Here is a 17269-nt window from a genome sequence, read left to right on the forward strand (position 1 = left end):
AATAGATTTTATTTCAATTTATTTTTTGGTTGGCATGGCAATTGAATTGATATCGTCTTTTATTTACCGTAATTTTACAAGTATTAATACCAAAAAAGTTAAAAATTGACAATATACAGTTAACTGTCACTGATTATACTGAAATTGAGGACGTTTTAGAGTTAGATGAAGTCATTGAGTGAATTTTTTCTCCTTATTTATTAATATTCAGGATCATTATTACCGATTACTGGCTATTTTAAAGTCCCGACGAAGGATAGGTTTCTGTAATGTGTACATTAGGCATAACGATCATGGGCTTACAATGTACACCAAGTATTGCATTCTATAAGGCATTAGTTATTTTATTCTCCCTTTCTTGAATTTTTAGTATCTTCTTTCCTCTGGAAGACCTATATAATGCATAGATTAAGATGTGATATCAAAACTATTTTTGGATGGAAAGATTCATAAATCTTCTTCTCGTCATGAGTCTAATCCTTTAGTTGTCATTAATTATCAACCTCCTTTGTTGCATTGGTTAAAATTCAACAAGATATCCTTGTTTATATATCATTTTATATAACTGCATTCTTTTTCCATATTTCGATTAAACGTTTGCATAATGGGTACTCTGTTGAATTTAAAGGAAATCGTCTACTGTTATTACGGCGATCCGTGGCATGTGTTAACCTAAAATTTATTACAATATGATCAAAATAAAGCTTTCAGTGTAACTCGTTAACGCCGAAGCTAGCCTTCAAAACGACGTTTATCGTTTGTAAATTACGCTATTCTCGTTCGACCTTTAAATCATCGAGTGAAGATTTTAACACTCTTCACCTATTACAGTTATCGAAAATGGTTAAGGCAAAATGGATTAAAATGTATAAGATAAGAAAAATCTCATTTTTACATATATCCACGATCTACATCGACTGTTATATATCTTGCACTTTATTTACAGTATAGTACATGCAGCAGAGACCTTCTATATACTGTATTATATTACTGTTTAACACTAGGTCATAGTACACCGCTTTACTGGCGGTCTGCAACTTTTCCTTCTTTTCTTATTAAAATACAAGCGTAATATATAACCAAGTCACTGGTCAACTGGACAACTATTTCTACAATATAATGAGATATACACGTATGATACCGAATTATTAGGATATACTGTATGTTCTTATACAACGCTTTCCTAAAGCGGAGGTCAAATAAAATCAGATTTGATCACAGTCACAGATCGCGTATCCATACAAATTCCAGATTTTAGGACCAGTATCTCTTGCATGGTCGAAGCTCTGGTAGTTGCAAATATCTGCGACTGGGATGATTGCTAGTTGAGCGATTTTTCCTCCTTTCTGCAGGTGACTGTGATGCAGTTTCGCATTACTTACAATATAATGCAATACAGGGCAAGGACCGTAGTTTACTGTAGGTTGCCCCTCACATCTGAAGTGTTTTTATTTGTGAAAAACAATTTACCTGTTTTATAGATTATCTTCAGAAGCATCTGATCTTGTCTGAATTTTACTTAACACCAGTAGTGGTTTGCAATGCTTACCAATATAGAGACCAACTCGTCACCAAATATAAGCGTGACCATGCACGATACAATGCCAACTCAATTTGCGATTTAAAGCCTACAATTCCTTCTTATAAACATAGAAGGTTAGCCATGGAGTAAATTTTAGTTCTGCTCTGTCTCTTCCCGATAACCAAGTTTTTGGATAATATTGTGCCTTAGGTTAATATTGTAAAGATTTATATACAGTACTGTAGATAGTAAAACCATGGTAAAATACTTTATTACAAAACATTTATATTAATTGTACATGCTACACATAATTATTTTATATAATACTACTCATATACGTTACATCGTGATCGATTTGACAGTATGCACAGTTGCTGATGTTATCCAGTACTGCCTTGGACTGCATCAAGGACCACCAAAAGAAGACCAGGTATTCTTCTAGTGGTCCATGACTATGTACATACACTTACTTATGAATTTCTAAAATATTGTCACCCGTGATGATATGCACTTTGAGCAAGCGCTTATAATAGTACCGCTGTGATGATTGAATAAGGCTACGCATATTGTAATGATGGATTAATTTGATTTAATTAATTTCAGAGTTTTTTTATTTTAATTTGGTAGTAATAATATTCACTGTTATACTATAGCATTAGTATTCTAGCATAATAATTTTCCTTAATTTGATAGTTATTAGAATTGCCTAGAGTAGATTGCAGGGATTGTACAAACTTGTCTAATGATCTACAATAATAAACTAGACTGTAGACTTCTTGCAGCTAGTAGATTATATGCAGTATTGACAATTCGGAAGGAAAAATCTTTTGCCGCAATTGAATAGCATAGTTTCTGTGTCCTTTTTGCTTTTGCGGTAACGTTTTAAAGCCTCACTTTTAAAGATAATAAGGTCGCGACATTATTTGTGGATATAAGTACCATGCTTTCCATTATTATTGTAGGGTTTTAGGGTTGTCAGTGTAGCACTGGGCGTTATATTGGACTGGATGGGATATTACTGCATACGGTACTTGTCCATAACAGCTTTAATGAATGCGTATAGTGATTAAATGCACAGTAAGAAGTGAATCACCACGGATTATATCGTTTTATCCGCAAGAGGTCACAACAGTGCTCGGCAAATGCATCTTTGTTTACATTAGTGCCATGAGCAATTGAGCATATCGCAGCATATTAACCCTTGTCGTGTACCGTGACAAGGACTACTAAAAGAAATGGAAGCAGGCAGGTGGACTTCTTCTAGTAATCCGTGACCATGACTAGGACTGTATTTGTACAGTAGACCATGCACTAATTGTTTAAGGGTAGATATTAAAATTTATGAGTTTGCTCGACACACTATGTCCTGCAAATTGTAATTGTACTTGGTGTTGTCCTCATCACTGACAGTCAGCACAAATTGGTCAACATATATATTATGGGACTGGTCATTATTAATGAATGATCATGCGATATTTTAGTCGCATATCGTACTCAGTATGCAATCGTCAATGAAATTCTAACGTTCCTTGCAAAAAATAGTAACGCCAATCTACCACGATATGGTAGTAGGCTTAAATAGCAACGCTAAATCTATTACTACAATAGTGTAGTGTAAACCGGGAATTGCTAATAGGAAGAAGAGATTTCCCTCTCACTTTCTTAAACCGTTGTTAAGTACATTAAGAGCGTACAGTAAGACTGTCATTTCGCAGTTGTCACGCCATAACGCGTTGTAAGGTTATTATGAGTACAGTCTACTTTATATGAAAACCCTGAACACAATTACCCACGTTAATTTGAGCTCCGCCTTTGCATACTCGTATAATTCAGCGATGTTCTATTTCGTAAAATAAATCACTGTCTCAGCCTCCGATTGCATAGAAATACTCATTTTAGACATTGAAAGAAAATAATTATGCTAATTCTAACCATTTTCATAGACGATTATATTATTTATTTAAAAGTATTATCTCAATCATACTCGATATAACCAATATATACTCGATTTTAATCATTCTTTTTATACATTGGATAACGTGCTATAGCATATCATAAAGTGTCGCTTATATCGCAAAATCACTTCATTCTAATAAAGCTTGGTAATACTGTCAATAACCATTGTCCAAGAGATTAAATCATTTGTATGCGTCATCAAATAGAAAGGCATTCCATCAATCACAGAGTTTGCATAACAATGTTGCATAGGATGAAAATAGCTTACCAATTGTTCTGGTTGTCATTTAAGAATCCTTAGAAGGTTGATCGACGAACGGCAACGTTTTAAGTATCCATAAATCTCAAGTAGAAGTTAAGCTACTTTCTCTTGGGACATCCTTTCCGTGTTGATCGATCTTAAACTGAAATAGCTATGAAACTACAAGGAATAGCTAGTATTTTCGTCTTATATTTACATTTAACGACCTTAGTGATCCATCAGATCTCATATAAGGGTAATGTTGATGCGGTCATTACCTTACGAAAGAATGGCTATGAAGGAATTGTACTGGCTATATCCGAACAAGTAGAAGAAAAGTCCTACTCAGACTTAATCGACGTTTTAAACACTACACTGGCTCGAGCATCTGTCTATCTATTTAGCGCGACCAAACAACGTGCTTATTTCAAAGGTATTACTATTCTAATACCTGAAACCTGGGAGGATAACAGTATATATGAACCGGCCACCAGTGAAACTTATAACACAGCTGATATACGAGTAGATTATTATCCAGGTGCAAGATCAGCAACTAGAGCCAGAACTGTCGGTTTGACTCAATGTGGTGGTTTTGGCCAATATATCTTAATATCACCACAACGCTTCTATAAGTTTGCTTGGTCGCCAGCTAGAATGATAGTCCATGAATGGGGTCATTTACGTTACGGCCTATTTGATGAATATCCGTACTCGGTGGACGAATTCTCTTACTTAAGTAAAATATATTTTGAAGACAAACAATCATTTCCTTACTGTAGCATTTTCTTTAATCAACTAAATCAATTTATATTATGTTTTAACACGATATTGTTAATAATGCAATTCAATTATAATGAAACGATAAAAATGATCATGTTTTAGTTATTTATAGTAATTACAACTTCTTACCCATGCATAGAATTATTTGTTACTATTTCAGGCTATTAGTTCTATAGACATATCCTTAGATGTCTTCTATTCTAAATACGTAAAAGCCAACGACTCTTCAAACCTTAGTTACTCTTAGTTGTTACATTACTGTAGTTAGTGTTGCTCAATTTTCTCGCATTACTTCAGGGTATCTTTCATGATGATTGATTCTTAACGAAGAATATCACTCTATTCCCATTACTACAACATCACATATAAATCTGATCATAGCTAATAAATCTAGTCTAGCTAGTACTTTATACTCTTCATTATATAGTAGTACGCGAATATCACCTAGAAATGTGAACTGACCAAATCTGACTTACCTTAACTTAAGTAAAGGACAAAGCTTTAGCACTCTTATCGTTATACGATTACAATAAAGTAATTTATTAGATGCTCAAATTGTTTATTAATTAAACGTTTAGACGTTTTCTAAAATACGCACACAATTACAAGTACTGTAAAAGTAAATTTAGATTGTAAACATATCATACTTCAATTATCTTGCTTATCGCACTCTATGAGCTGATAAATCATACTTTATTATCGGCACAAAGCTTTAAAAATTAATTGATACAGAGTAATATAGCATATATTCGAATTTATACCGTACCTGCCTATTCATAGATCATTTTTTTATTTCATATTTTCTAAGTAAGAAGAGATGATTTTAATGCGTGAACGATATTTTAGTTGCAAATTTTATATCCAAAAAATTCGAATGATACGATAACTGATACTGCTTTCAATGATAATGGATTAGATGATGCCGGGGAAGTACAAGTAACTCGATGCAACTCTCAATTGCCCGGTGCTGTTTTCAATAGACGCACCTATGCGCCTTGCACTTATCCATACACGGCAGACTGTGTTTTTTTACCACAAAATCCCAGCGTTCCATCAGGATCCATCATGTATGATCATAATATTCCATCTGTAAGTATAGTAGTTGAAAGCTAAAAGTACCTCCAGGTATACTAATTACACTCAGACATCGTACGCTGCAATAATATTTTTCCCATTAATATCAGGGATTACTGAAATAGATAATAATTTTAGTTCTCTCTAGGAAGTATACTGTAATTAGTCATATATAATAGGCTTCGGCGTTGTTGAATCTATTTAATATAGAGTAGAGAGAAAACTATTCGATTACACAATTATTATTTTTTATTACTGATTCATCTAAAAAGGCACTGACCTTCTTATTTGCTTCTCCAATGTAGTAAATTTTCTAACGATTGCAGCTGCTAGTCTATGTTAAAATTTTCTCTCCATTTCGCAAATACTAGGTCCTTCACTTTTGCGACAGCAATTCTGATGATCCTGCTACCTACCACAATACTTTACCTAACAATCGTCACAATCGATTATGTCAAATGCGTAGTGCTTGGGACATTATGAGACAAGGGGTCGATTTTCGAAATAATGCAAATCCACCGGCAAATATCAGTGATACTAGGCCATTAATCAGACTTGTAAGAGCCAAAAAACCTCGTACAGTATTGGTACTAGATGTTTCAGGTAGTATGCGCGGAAAACCAATGGAGCAATTGCAGCAAGCTGCAACAAACTTTCTACTTAATGTAGCTCAGAATGGAAGTTTTGTAGGTTCGTTTATTTTTATTTATTATAAGTGATTTCAATTTAGTAATGACCAACATTAAATGGCTTTTATGTTGTAAATATTTAACTTATTCACTCGAGAATTGTTTTGATTTCTTGCAAATATCAATGCAATTTACGGTATCAATTTGCTATCAAATAGGGATTATAACATTTTCCAGTGCTGCTTCCATCCGTAGTAGCTTAGTTCAAATTAATGATGATGCGGATCGGCAACGACTAATTTTGCTACTGCCATCTGGAGCTAGTGGTTCTACAAGTATCGGAGCCGGAATACAAGCGGGAGTTAAAGTATGTTAATATCATCTTTAAAGCGTGAATCTATTTCGTTCCTATAAGTTAGTACTTCATAGCCTCTCTAGCTTAACTAATTATTAGATTTGTGTACTATTTCTATGGTTTTCATTGCGAAGGTAACTGATTCCCTAAATTAATACCTTTTCTAATAACCGTAATCTACAATTAATCTTTTTTACGGAATTTGTTAGCGGCTTTAATCTAAACTATTTTCCATTTACGCTGAAAATGTGCTCGTATCCTTTTTTAGGCCATTCTTTTTAAGTATATTATTTGCATTAATATTAATTGGTTATTGCAGATATTGAAGGCATCTGTTGGAAACAAATCACCCAGTGGTGGTACTTTAATTGTCTTGTCAGATGGGAGAGAAAATCGATCTCCGACTATTGCAGATGTCAAAAAGCAAGTGCTAGATAACAAGATTACGGTCCAAGGAATATCATTTGGATCTTTGGCATCTGTAAAATTGCAATCGCTGTGCTATGAAACTGGTGGTTTATCATTTTTCGTTCCTAACGATGATACAGCAAGATTAGTCAATGCGTTTACGACAATAGCGGAAAAAAATAATTATGGCCGAACGGCACCAGTATCGCAGGTATGTCTGTATATCAAACTAAATTATTTATATGAATGGTGTCCTACAGATTATCGTTCTAAAGTTACTAGTAAATATGGGAAACGATAGTAGCATATGTTGCTAGCGCTGCCATAATTTACTGGTATTAATCACCATTTCAATAGAGTATCTAGTCTTTCTAAAAATACTAGCAAATAAATATATCATTAGATTGCCTAGTAAAGAGTGGCAGGACTTACGGTTTCTGTTCTAGCCCATATCCGAAATTAGACCTGGGCATGTTTGGACTTATGGTTATAAGTTTAATTTCAGTATGCCGGTTATAACTACATATCCTATATGATTTAGGCTGGTTTATTTTAGTCCTTTGCAATTATATATTATCAAAGTATTTTAATAATGTTACATTACTTACCGTATTAATATTACTACTTTAATCATGCCCATTACAAGCTTGTAAATTAAGAATTTGCTCTTTCAATCGTGATTAGATATATCTTAAAAAATTTACTGTGGAAACCAAAAGCCCATTTAACGACTCTATTTCGCTGGATGATGGAAACAGCGTTGGTCTTGAGTTTACGTTCTTGTGGATATCGTCAAATGCAATATACACTATCACAGCTCCTGATGGAACCACCTATAATGCAACATCTGCCGAATATTCCACTTATTCAGCCCGTAAACTTAGTCAATTTACTTTTCCGGCCAGTTCCGTCATGGTAACAATAATCTTCAACATGCAAGCTAATCTACTTTATTTACAAATAGAAGCTAAGATTGTTGATATCAATAAATTTTAACATAGTTTTTTTCCAAAATAATAAGGTTGGAGAATGGAAATTCTCAGTAAAGTTGCTTTCTAGTCCAAGTAAACAAGATATTGTTGCTACCGTTACCTCTAAAGCATCTCTCAATGCTGACAGTGACCCTTTAAAACAACCCGTCAGCGTTGTTGTAACAGTAGACAAATCTGCAATTGTATTCCCTAGCCCAGTAAGTTAATATACCTGAATAAAGCTAAGATTGGTGAAGACGGTGACTAAAATCGTTTTCTACGTCCTTTAGGTACTGATTACTGTCAACGTGCAAAAAGGTTATTTAGCAGTGCTTAATGCGGAAGTTATGCTAACTATTTCTACGCCAGTTAGCAATAAATTTGTTCTGCTACCAGCAAATGATAAAGCATCAGGTTCGTTATATTTCGTTGAACAAAATTGTAACATTTTCCTTGTACACCAACTCTATTTTAGTACAGTATGATTGTTTCCAAACTAACTTGAATATACTTAGCTAATTCTGGTACTAGATTCCGACAATTATGAAATAATATCTTCTGTATTCAAGAAAAATCCCTAAAATTTAATGCAATTTTCATTTAATAATATTATAGCTAATATCATTCTATTAGCAATATACCTTATGCTACGTTATAATGAAAGTATTGATTGAGATAGATTGTTTAATATTATCGGAATACTGTTATTTTTTAAATATTTATTTATTAGTTGATTGTCATTTAATAGACAATCACCTGATCATAATAGCTTCGGTATCTAAGCTTCCTATTTTAATTTTCATCTGTTCAAGTTCAGCTTGAATTTATATACTTCGTAATATGCTGAATTAAGCCAGCATTGGCCATATACAGTATTATATGATATATCCAGTAATTCGAAAAAAATAGGCTACGTAAGAGAAAAATAGAATGTAATAAATTACCTTATAAATATTATAAACCATTTTAACTAATGCCATAGTACAGAATGACTACTGTATTTACGAAATTAAACAAGATTCGCAGCTGTATCGTAGATTAAACTGTCCTATGAGAACAGAAAGCTTTAAAACTCTATCTTTACTAATCATGTGTATGCATATTGAACTTACCATTTTTATACTACAAACTTAAACTAAAATGACGGAATCATTGTAAAATAGTCCATCTTCCTTGTTTATAGGGGCTGATTTAGTCAAGGATGACGGTATCTATTCCGCATTTTTTACACAATTTAATGCAAATGGTCGCTACAGCATTCAAGCACAAGTTAAAGCTGCTCAAAATAAATCATTTATCAATTTTAACTATGTCATTGGTGTTGGCAGCTTACGAAATGGCGGCCAGTTTGTTGTCAATGGTAGCGAAAGTGCCGAAAATGATAACACTAATTTTGCCAATCTTGGCCTTAATGAATTTACTCGTATTACCTCCGGTAGTCTAATTGAAGTTTCAGATTATGTAAAAGGTGCAGCAAAGGATTTATTGCTATCTCTTATTACTGATACTACAACCATTGATCACATTAACTTACAACGTACATTAAACGAAATTTCTAGGTGTCGACAAAATCCCGCCAGCCAGAGTACATGGCTTGGAAATTACACATATCGATTCCAAAAATATGACCATAACTATTTCATTCCCAGCTCCCGGTGACGATATGGACACTGGCACAGGTATGTTGAAACTAGTTATTAAATGAATCGGTACATGCCCATTAGCATCAACCGAAGCATATAGATATTAGTGATTACTCCACGTTTATTTTTTATCCAAATATTCCAATTACGTGTAAATTAGAGAGTATAATGTAAACTTTTTCTGTAGTCATCGATTCAATTTCGATATAAAATAAAAAGCAATCTCATATGACCAAAATGAGAAATAAATGTTTATGATCATTATACTATGCAATAATGTCAGAATGTAAATATAAAATATACTAAAATCGATCACTAAATGGAATCTGTTTTTCTGATTTAATTGCAGCTTCCTCTTATATTATCCGATATAGTGCAAATTACAGCATATTTATAAATGACTTCCAAGCCGGAATCGAACTAACAAAAAATGATTTTCTTAGTGAAAGTAGTAATATTTCAAGCCCAATGCCTGCCGGTACTGTTGAACAATTTGTAGTCCATTTGCCCGATGCGGCCTTTAATAGACCATATACATTTGCTTTACAAGCATACGATGATGCTGGACTTGCTTCGCCAGTATCCAACTATGCTCAAGGAAGATTTCAACCACAAATTCCACCTGGATCTGGTCTTACTGCTGGCCAGACGGCTGGTATAATTATTGGAATTTCGATCTTTCTCATTGTTATCCTCATTATAACAATCTGCATTCGGAAAAAAACCTATCTAGGTGATAAATATGTTACTAAGTAATCGGTTCTCCAATCCCATTTATTGCAAAACTGAATAATCACGCTGCGATGATATAACTATTATAACTTTAAACCCTTCCCTATCATTAATAATTAATATACCTACTAATTCACCGATAAATTCTTAATTCTACTATACTTCATGAAAATGTTGTGGTACTTACACTGTACACTTTCTTACGATTGTTTTTTACCATATGGAAATAACGTCGATAGTAAAAATCGTATGAATATTTTCTATCGACTGTCTTTTGTGATAGAAAGTAAAATTTTAAAACAATATCCTTTTTTAACCTATAATCATTTTGTTATATGATTCCTCAATACGGAATATTATGGATAATTTATCATTAAATTGTAAGTTTAGGGAAAGCAAAACGTAGCTACCGGACCGTTCTTTCAATGAGTTGCCATTCAATAGTTTTTATAGCTGTTTGAAAATCTGCTGTACTCTAAATTTAAATTACCGTTTGATTTGACAACATATCTTTTACGAGTACTTATACAATTGGATGATGGTTAGCTGTCTTTACCTATTTTTTCTCCGTATGCAATGATTATTTTAGAACATATAAATATAACGCTTAGATCTTTTTAATATGATTTGCAACGCTATCGATTCATATACAGCATATATATATATATAACTATATATTTACTGTATATAATTGCATCGACCAGGTAGAATAATAAAGGCTGTTTAAACTGTTCGTAAATAAATAACGTTTGCATTACAACTTTATTAGCAGTTTTAATAGAAAATTTAAGAGTGATGTAAGTTAACGGGCATGGGTATCCTATGAATTTGAATGGCAGAACGCGATAAAATATTGCAACCTTTTTATGCTCAATAGTCTAACGTAAATGAGGTGCTTACATTGGAAATAATTTAGTTTTTCTTTCAAAGTATAGGTATCAGTATTTATGTGAATATTTGGTAAATCGGAAATTATATCAATAAGCAGAATAGTAATTAAAATTTTAAATTACCGTATATTATCGAAGTAATTTGAGAATTTAAAACTATTTAACGAAGACAAAGGATTTAAATGCAGCGTTATCAGAAGTACAAAGACCAGGCAAGCATGATTATTAGTATATCACTCCCTATCACTTTCTTATAATCTTGATGCAAAAATTCATTTATAGTTAAGATAATACTTAATGTTAATGCATTACTTGATTACGGCCAAAAGCCTCTTAGAATTATGTAGAAATTGTACTACTGTAGCGCGGCATTAATTTAAATTTCAATAAATAATAGTGACAAGCTTTAGACGACCATCGATTCAATAGTTAAGGCAGTAAAGATGAAGAAAGAGTACTGTTTATATTTCAACCACAAGGAAATAAGGTTGCCTTAGATTTATTTGTATGAATAAGATAATTGTGCAGGTATCCGATTGAAATCAAGTATCATAAAGTGAAGATCACGGCCTAACAATAATTATTATCGAAATCAAAGAAAAACATAAAGATACTGTAGTTGAAAGAATAAGTAATAAAACTGCAGATTTTATAAAAGTCTTAAATATCAGATATCAAAAATTAATGCGGCATATAACATAAAATTGAGTACATTTATGGATAATCAATACGTCGGTTACAATTATAACATTATAGTATAGAATTTACGGAGGTTACGAAATAGTTGATTATCAGCAGATATTTTGCCTAAGGTAGTAGATAGAAGCCAATTTGAGATAAAAGCGAGGTATAGTTATGAGCCATTTTAGAATTTGCCTGAAATGCTATTGCATACTAGAATATGATTCTGACAAAAAATGATATATTTATTATGTTACTGCAAAATAGGTAACACAATTTGGTGGAACGTTGTCATTATTACATCAGAGGAGATATTTCGAGTATTAACTTTCAGTATTTTCAATCTTATTTAATTAAATGCAGTATTCATTAAATGCTTATGAAACAACCAGCTAAGTTGTATGAAATTGATTTTAATTCCGATCGATAAATGAACTATCGATATCGTCCCATTAAACTAAAGTAATTTTAGGCCTGAAGGCTAATTACGGCAATTTTAGTTGATTTTCCCGTAGAATACTTTCGAACTAGAAAAATGCCAATAACAGTTAACAAAATAATCCCTACTATGCCACATCCTATACCAACACTAATATTAATGATAAGGTCAGAATTAATTTGCGGCGGAGTTGTGATTTTAGTAAATGTAGCAAGGGCATAATTAGAGACTTGGGCTACGTTGGCACTGTTATCGTATGTTATCAAGGCAAATGAATACGTTTCATTAACTTTCGCATTAGGTATAGCAACTTGTAATTCTTCCAAAATACCAGGTAGACGAGGACGCATTGAATTGCCACTGTTCACGATAAAATCCGAAGTAACCAGCTGGCCGGAAGAAAAGTTACTGGTAAAAATAGTATAATTCAGACTATAGCGAATTTCATATCTTGAAGCTACAGTTCAAATACATAAATGGAGTGATTTATTATTTTAATTTTAAAATGGCGTCATTAAATTGCGTAAGTCATCAAGAAAATCGCTTACCTCGACCAGTATCCATATTATCTCCAGGCGCTGTCCAAGTTAATAACATAGTAAAATTGATTACATTGGCCGTATTCGCTTGCAAATCGTGAACTCTCGCAGGTGGAATCTTATCTATACCTGAAAAGATATCATTTAATTAGCAACTGCATGCATAATGTAAGAGCCAAGATTATTATGTACAATTTTGAAGTTTGATCGGTAAGTCCTAATTGAACGCATAACTAATGAACTAATTTTTCAGGTAACTATCACATTAGTAACTAACCTTGAACATAATTAGTGACTTGAAATAGATTACCGGACGTAACTCGTGTAAAAGAAGGTAAATGAATCAATTGATTTGAAGTTGTATTGCTGCCATCTTGATTATCCTGAATTCCGATTAGCTGAGCCGTCAGAATATAAGCTTGATCTTGGCTAGCGTTAACTCGAGCTTGGACACTGTAACGGCCATTACTAATAAAATTAGTGTAGTAGCCAGAATAGATCCCATCATTTTTAACTAAATCGGCGCCTGTCAAAACCAAATAACGAAATTAAAATTCAAAAACTATCCTCTGATTACATTTTTCACTTGATCGCTTACAAGAATTCAGCGATTTACCTGCTCCTTGATCATTTAATGTAATTACTTCGGATGTCGTCTTGCTAGGTGGGATAATACTTACATAAACCGATGCATTTAATACTGCAAAATAATTTTTCTGAACGTTAACACTGATCAATACCTGGAAATAAAGTCATAAGTCATAAATTCATTAAGATTCAAAAATTACCAAATGATGAAATTGGGTTATACTATAATTATATTTCAGTTCTCACCGGTTGTGGGTAAGTGATACTTGCTTGATCAATTTTAATGCTCGCTGTAACAGGGCTAGTTAATGGATTGCTAGATTTGCTAGATGTCGATGGCCGGCTTGTAACCGAAATTGCAATAGTTTGAATTGAACGCTTTTGGTTTCCGCCGGCTTGAATTTTATAACGCCAAATTCCAGTCTATTTTGTATTAAAAAAATTGATTGTTAGAATACTAATTTAAGAAAACAGAACAAGTAACTGAATCAAACATACTTACTAAATAGGCTTTTATCATTTTTTGTAGCCTATGGTGACTGTAGGATTGTAACAACATCCTAAATGAAGATTATGTACCTGAGTCGTAGACTTTCCAAAGTAGAACCGGCTTAATCCATTGGAAGGTTGAGAATATACCTGTGATGATGTATTATAATCATCACCACTAGGTGATGTAACGACTAAAGTAGTTGGCTGAACATCCCATAGAATAGTGATAGCGGTATCGTTTCCAATAGACTCATCGATGTAAACATTTCCGTAATAAATTCCAAAGGCAGAAAGTTGTAAGCTTTCGCTTTGAACCTTAATAAAGAAAGATAATCATAATATTCGTATCAGTATAAATCGCTAAGATAAATTCCTTATAGAAATCAAAGTTTAGTGTTAGGGGCTCTCACGAAATTATACTAATTACCATCGTCACTTTAAATTAATCTCGATTTGTAAAGGTACCATTATTTCAAAACTTGCCTGCAAAATATTTTCCGCCTGTGATCCATCACCAGCAGCATTTTGCTGTGATATCGACAAAAAAGCGCTGTTAAGGGTTGCAATATCTCCTGATGGAGCGTAAATCGCTTTTCCACCAGTAGAATAGGAGACATTTTGCAGTCTTTCAGAAGCGGAGGAGCCTAATGATACGGTGTGTACGATAATTTGATTAGAAACTAAATCGTTGATAACCGAACTAATGTATGGCCCCACGTTCTCTTCTCCATCACTCAAGACAATCATTCTACCACCACATGGAAATGATTGATTTACTGAACTCTTCAACATCTGAAAAAAGCAAAACAGCCTATTATAGAACATCAGTAGCTGTATTTATCGTAAAATTAAAGCTAACAATGCATAGCTATCTTAATCTATTTCTATTCGAAAGTGTCCTTGAAATAATCCAGTGTGCAACTGTTTAACATGTTCTATCTCTAACTAATAGTGGTGATATAATAACCTATGAGTTCTCTATTATACAATTAGTGCTACTTTATAAGATTAAAATGAGAAACTTAATTTCTAAATATATATTTAGAAATTGGTGGTTATATTACAAACAAGCATCGGAAATAGTTTGAATTAATCGACCTACAGGCTCGGGGTAAACTGCTTTAATAATATCACAAGCAATAAATGTAAATTAACTTCTAGTGAATATGTACCCGTTCGAGTAATAATCTTGAGAGTACCAGTATAACAATGGCATTTTAGCATTTATTATAAGAGTTAGAAACTTTCGCGTTAAGATAATTGAATTATATACTATTAAGGAAACAAGCTAAATCTCTTACATTTAGAGCCGATAGTAATCCACCACCAACTGATGTTAAGCCGACGGCTGCACTTGGAATTTGAGCAATTAAATTATTTTTGACATTTTGATCGACAATTTTAGTTAACGAGCTCATTATTGTGGTTCTTGAATTAAAGGAAACAATGCCTAATATTTTAATTTAGATGAAATACGCAAATAATGATAAGATAAAAGCGAACAGAAGAATAGGAGATTAGTCAGTTGATTTCTTCTCTTACCTAAGAATTCGCCCTCGACTGCTGAATTTAATATAAAATTAGTGGTCGCTAGTCGCATTTGTTGTAAGCGCACACCCTGCATGCTGCCGGAAGTATCCAAAACCAAAACAGTACGGATATCCTTTCGACGTACTATTCTAATATTTGGTACAGTGATATCGATTTGTCTAGCCGGATTATTGTTATTCGTGAAATCTTGGTGACGCATTATCACTGTCCACGTACTTTGGAAGAGGCAATATAAATTTTGATTATTCAAAGCAAAGGCGTTATGGTAAGTCAATGGATTGGAATTGTCAGTATCGCAAAAAGTATTGACCTATCGAAATAAATATGGGCATGAAACCATTACTGATATATTCAGAATTAGAATTTACGGAGTTTGATTAGTTAAAAGAAGAAAATAAATATAATGAAATCAATTATCATCCCTATATTTGACGTTACATTCTAATCTAATTACAGTATAGGTAAAGAGAGATTAAATAGATAAGCAGTAATTTCTAATCGTCTAACTGATAGTGATTGTATTATCAAAAATATTCTCAACACTTATAATTTATGAATTGATAAACGAATGCGGATATGAGAATAAATCAAAACAAGAGTGATACACGTATAGTTGACAGCCAATAAATTTAGTAATATGTATTTGATTTATTGATAATAGAGAAGTCATATTACCGAATCGATATTTTGATCGAACATAATTGATCCTTTTGAACCTTTGCCATTGGTAACAGAATAAACGCAATTAGACCCGTACGGATAATTACATTTTTTTCCGGTAATTATATCGATGATCCCTCCTTCAATTTGCGCCGTACATTTGTTCTCATTAATATTACCTTGGCCATCTGAATAAATTAAGATATTCTTTAATGAACAACCATAAACGATTACGTGATAGAATATTGTAGTACTTTAGATTAAGCACACTATTTAGTATATTGCAATTTTTATACCAATAAATCCCAGCTGACTTGGGGATACCGCATATTCATCGAAAACTCCATAGCGGTAGTGAGCCCATTCATGAACTATCATTCGATATGGAGGTGCTTTCACTTGTTGAAATCGCTGTGGTGGAATTAAAATATACTGCCCACTCATTCCGCATCCCGGAACTCCAACTGTTGTCGCTCTTGTGTGACCAGGGACTAAATCGATACGAAAATCTGCGGAGTCAAATGATTGACTTGTAGCTGCTTGATACGTAACCTTATCTTGCCACGTCGCAGGTATCAAAATTGTAACATTTTTAAAAAATGCTCTGTTTCGAGTAGCTGTATATAAATAACTGGAAGCATTAATAAAATTTTGTATCAAATCTGACACTAATGTCGGATAATCACTCTCAACAATGTTTTCTGATATAGCTACAACAACACCTGCGTATCCATTCTCCTTAATGGTCACAATACATCGTGACTGGTGACTTAGGATAAGAATCAAACATGCGTACACACTTAGGTAGATTATTGGCCTAAATCTCATTTTAAAAGATACCTTCTTAACTGCAATTTCGTACTAACACTAGGTCGAACGAATCGTTAATTGTAAAAATTTCAAGTAGTGTTAAATATGGTCCGTACAATAGTAAGTTGACGCCGTCTTAAAATCTAGTATTGCCACGAAACAGTTTTTTATACCGTACTGTATATTCGATATATTATTAAACTGAAGCAATCAACAGTCTTTGAATACAATTGCGCAGCCTTGATAATACATGAACAATAATTATCTGTCTATTGCCTAGCAATGAACACAAAGTAAATCACATTGTC

At 33.1% G+C, this 17269-nt stretch overlaps 2 protein-coding genes across 2 annotated transcripts; one reads left to right on the forward strand and one right to left on the reverse strand.

Moving 5' to 3' along the window:
* Positions 1-3893: 3893 nt before the first annotated feature.
* Positions 3894-11548, forward strand: TRIADDRAFT_57367 (uncharacterized protein; the record flags this gene model as incomplete). Its single annotated transcript, XM_002113291.1, has 12 exons — positions 3894-4455; positions 5416-5588; positions 5945-6263; positions 6421-6569; positions 6877-7176; positions 7650-7880; positions 7987-8154; positions 8227-8350; positions 9120-9404; positions 9496-9615; positions 9929-10234; positions 11484-11548. 12 exons carry the CDS (start codon positions 3894-3896, stop codon positions 11546-11548), a joined length of 2802 nt encoding a protein of 933 aa, XP_002113327.1.
* Positions 11549-12350: 802 nt separating this feature from the next.
* On the reverse strand, positions 12351-16979 carry TRIADDRAFT_57368 (uncharacterized protein; the record flags this gene model as incomplete). Its single annotated transcript, XM_002113651.1, has 11 exons — positions 12351-12778; positions 12870-12989; positions 13138-13386; positions 13477-13600; positions 13695-13871; positions 14088-14255; positions 14406-14732; positions 15242-15390; positions 15483-15801; positions 16167-16339; positions 16448-16979. 11 exons carry the CDS (start codon positions 16977-16979, stop codon positions 12351-12353), a joined length of 2766 nt encoding a protein of 921 aa, XP_002113687.1.
* Between the last annotated feature and the right edge of the window lie 290 nt (positions 16980-17269).

The sequence above is a fragment of the Trichoplax adhaerens genome, genomic scaffold (genome assembly GCF_000150275.1).
Source record: "Trichoplax adhaerens TRIADscaffold_6 genomic scaffold, whole genome shotgun sequence".
NCBI lineage: Eukaryota > Metazoa > Placozoa > Uniplacotomia > Trichoplacea > Trichoplacidae > Trichoplax > Trichoplax adhaerens.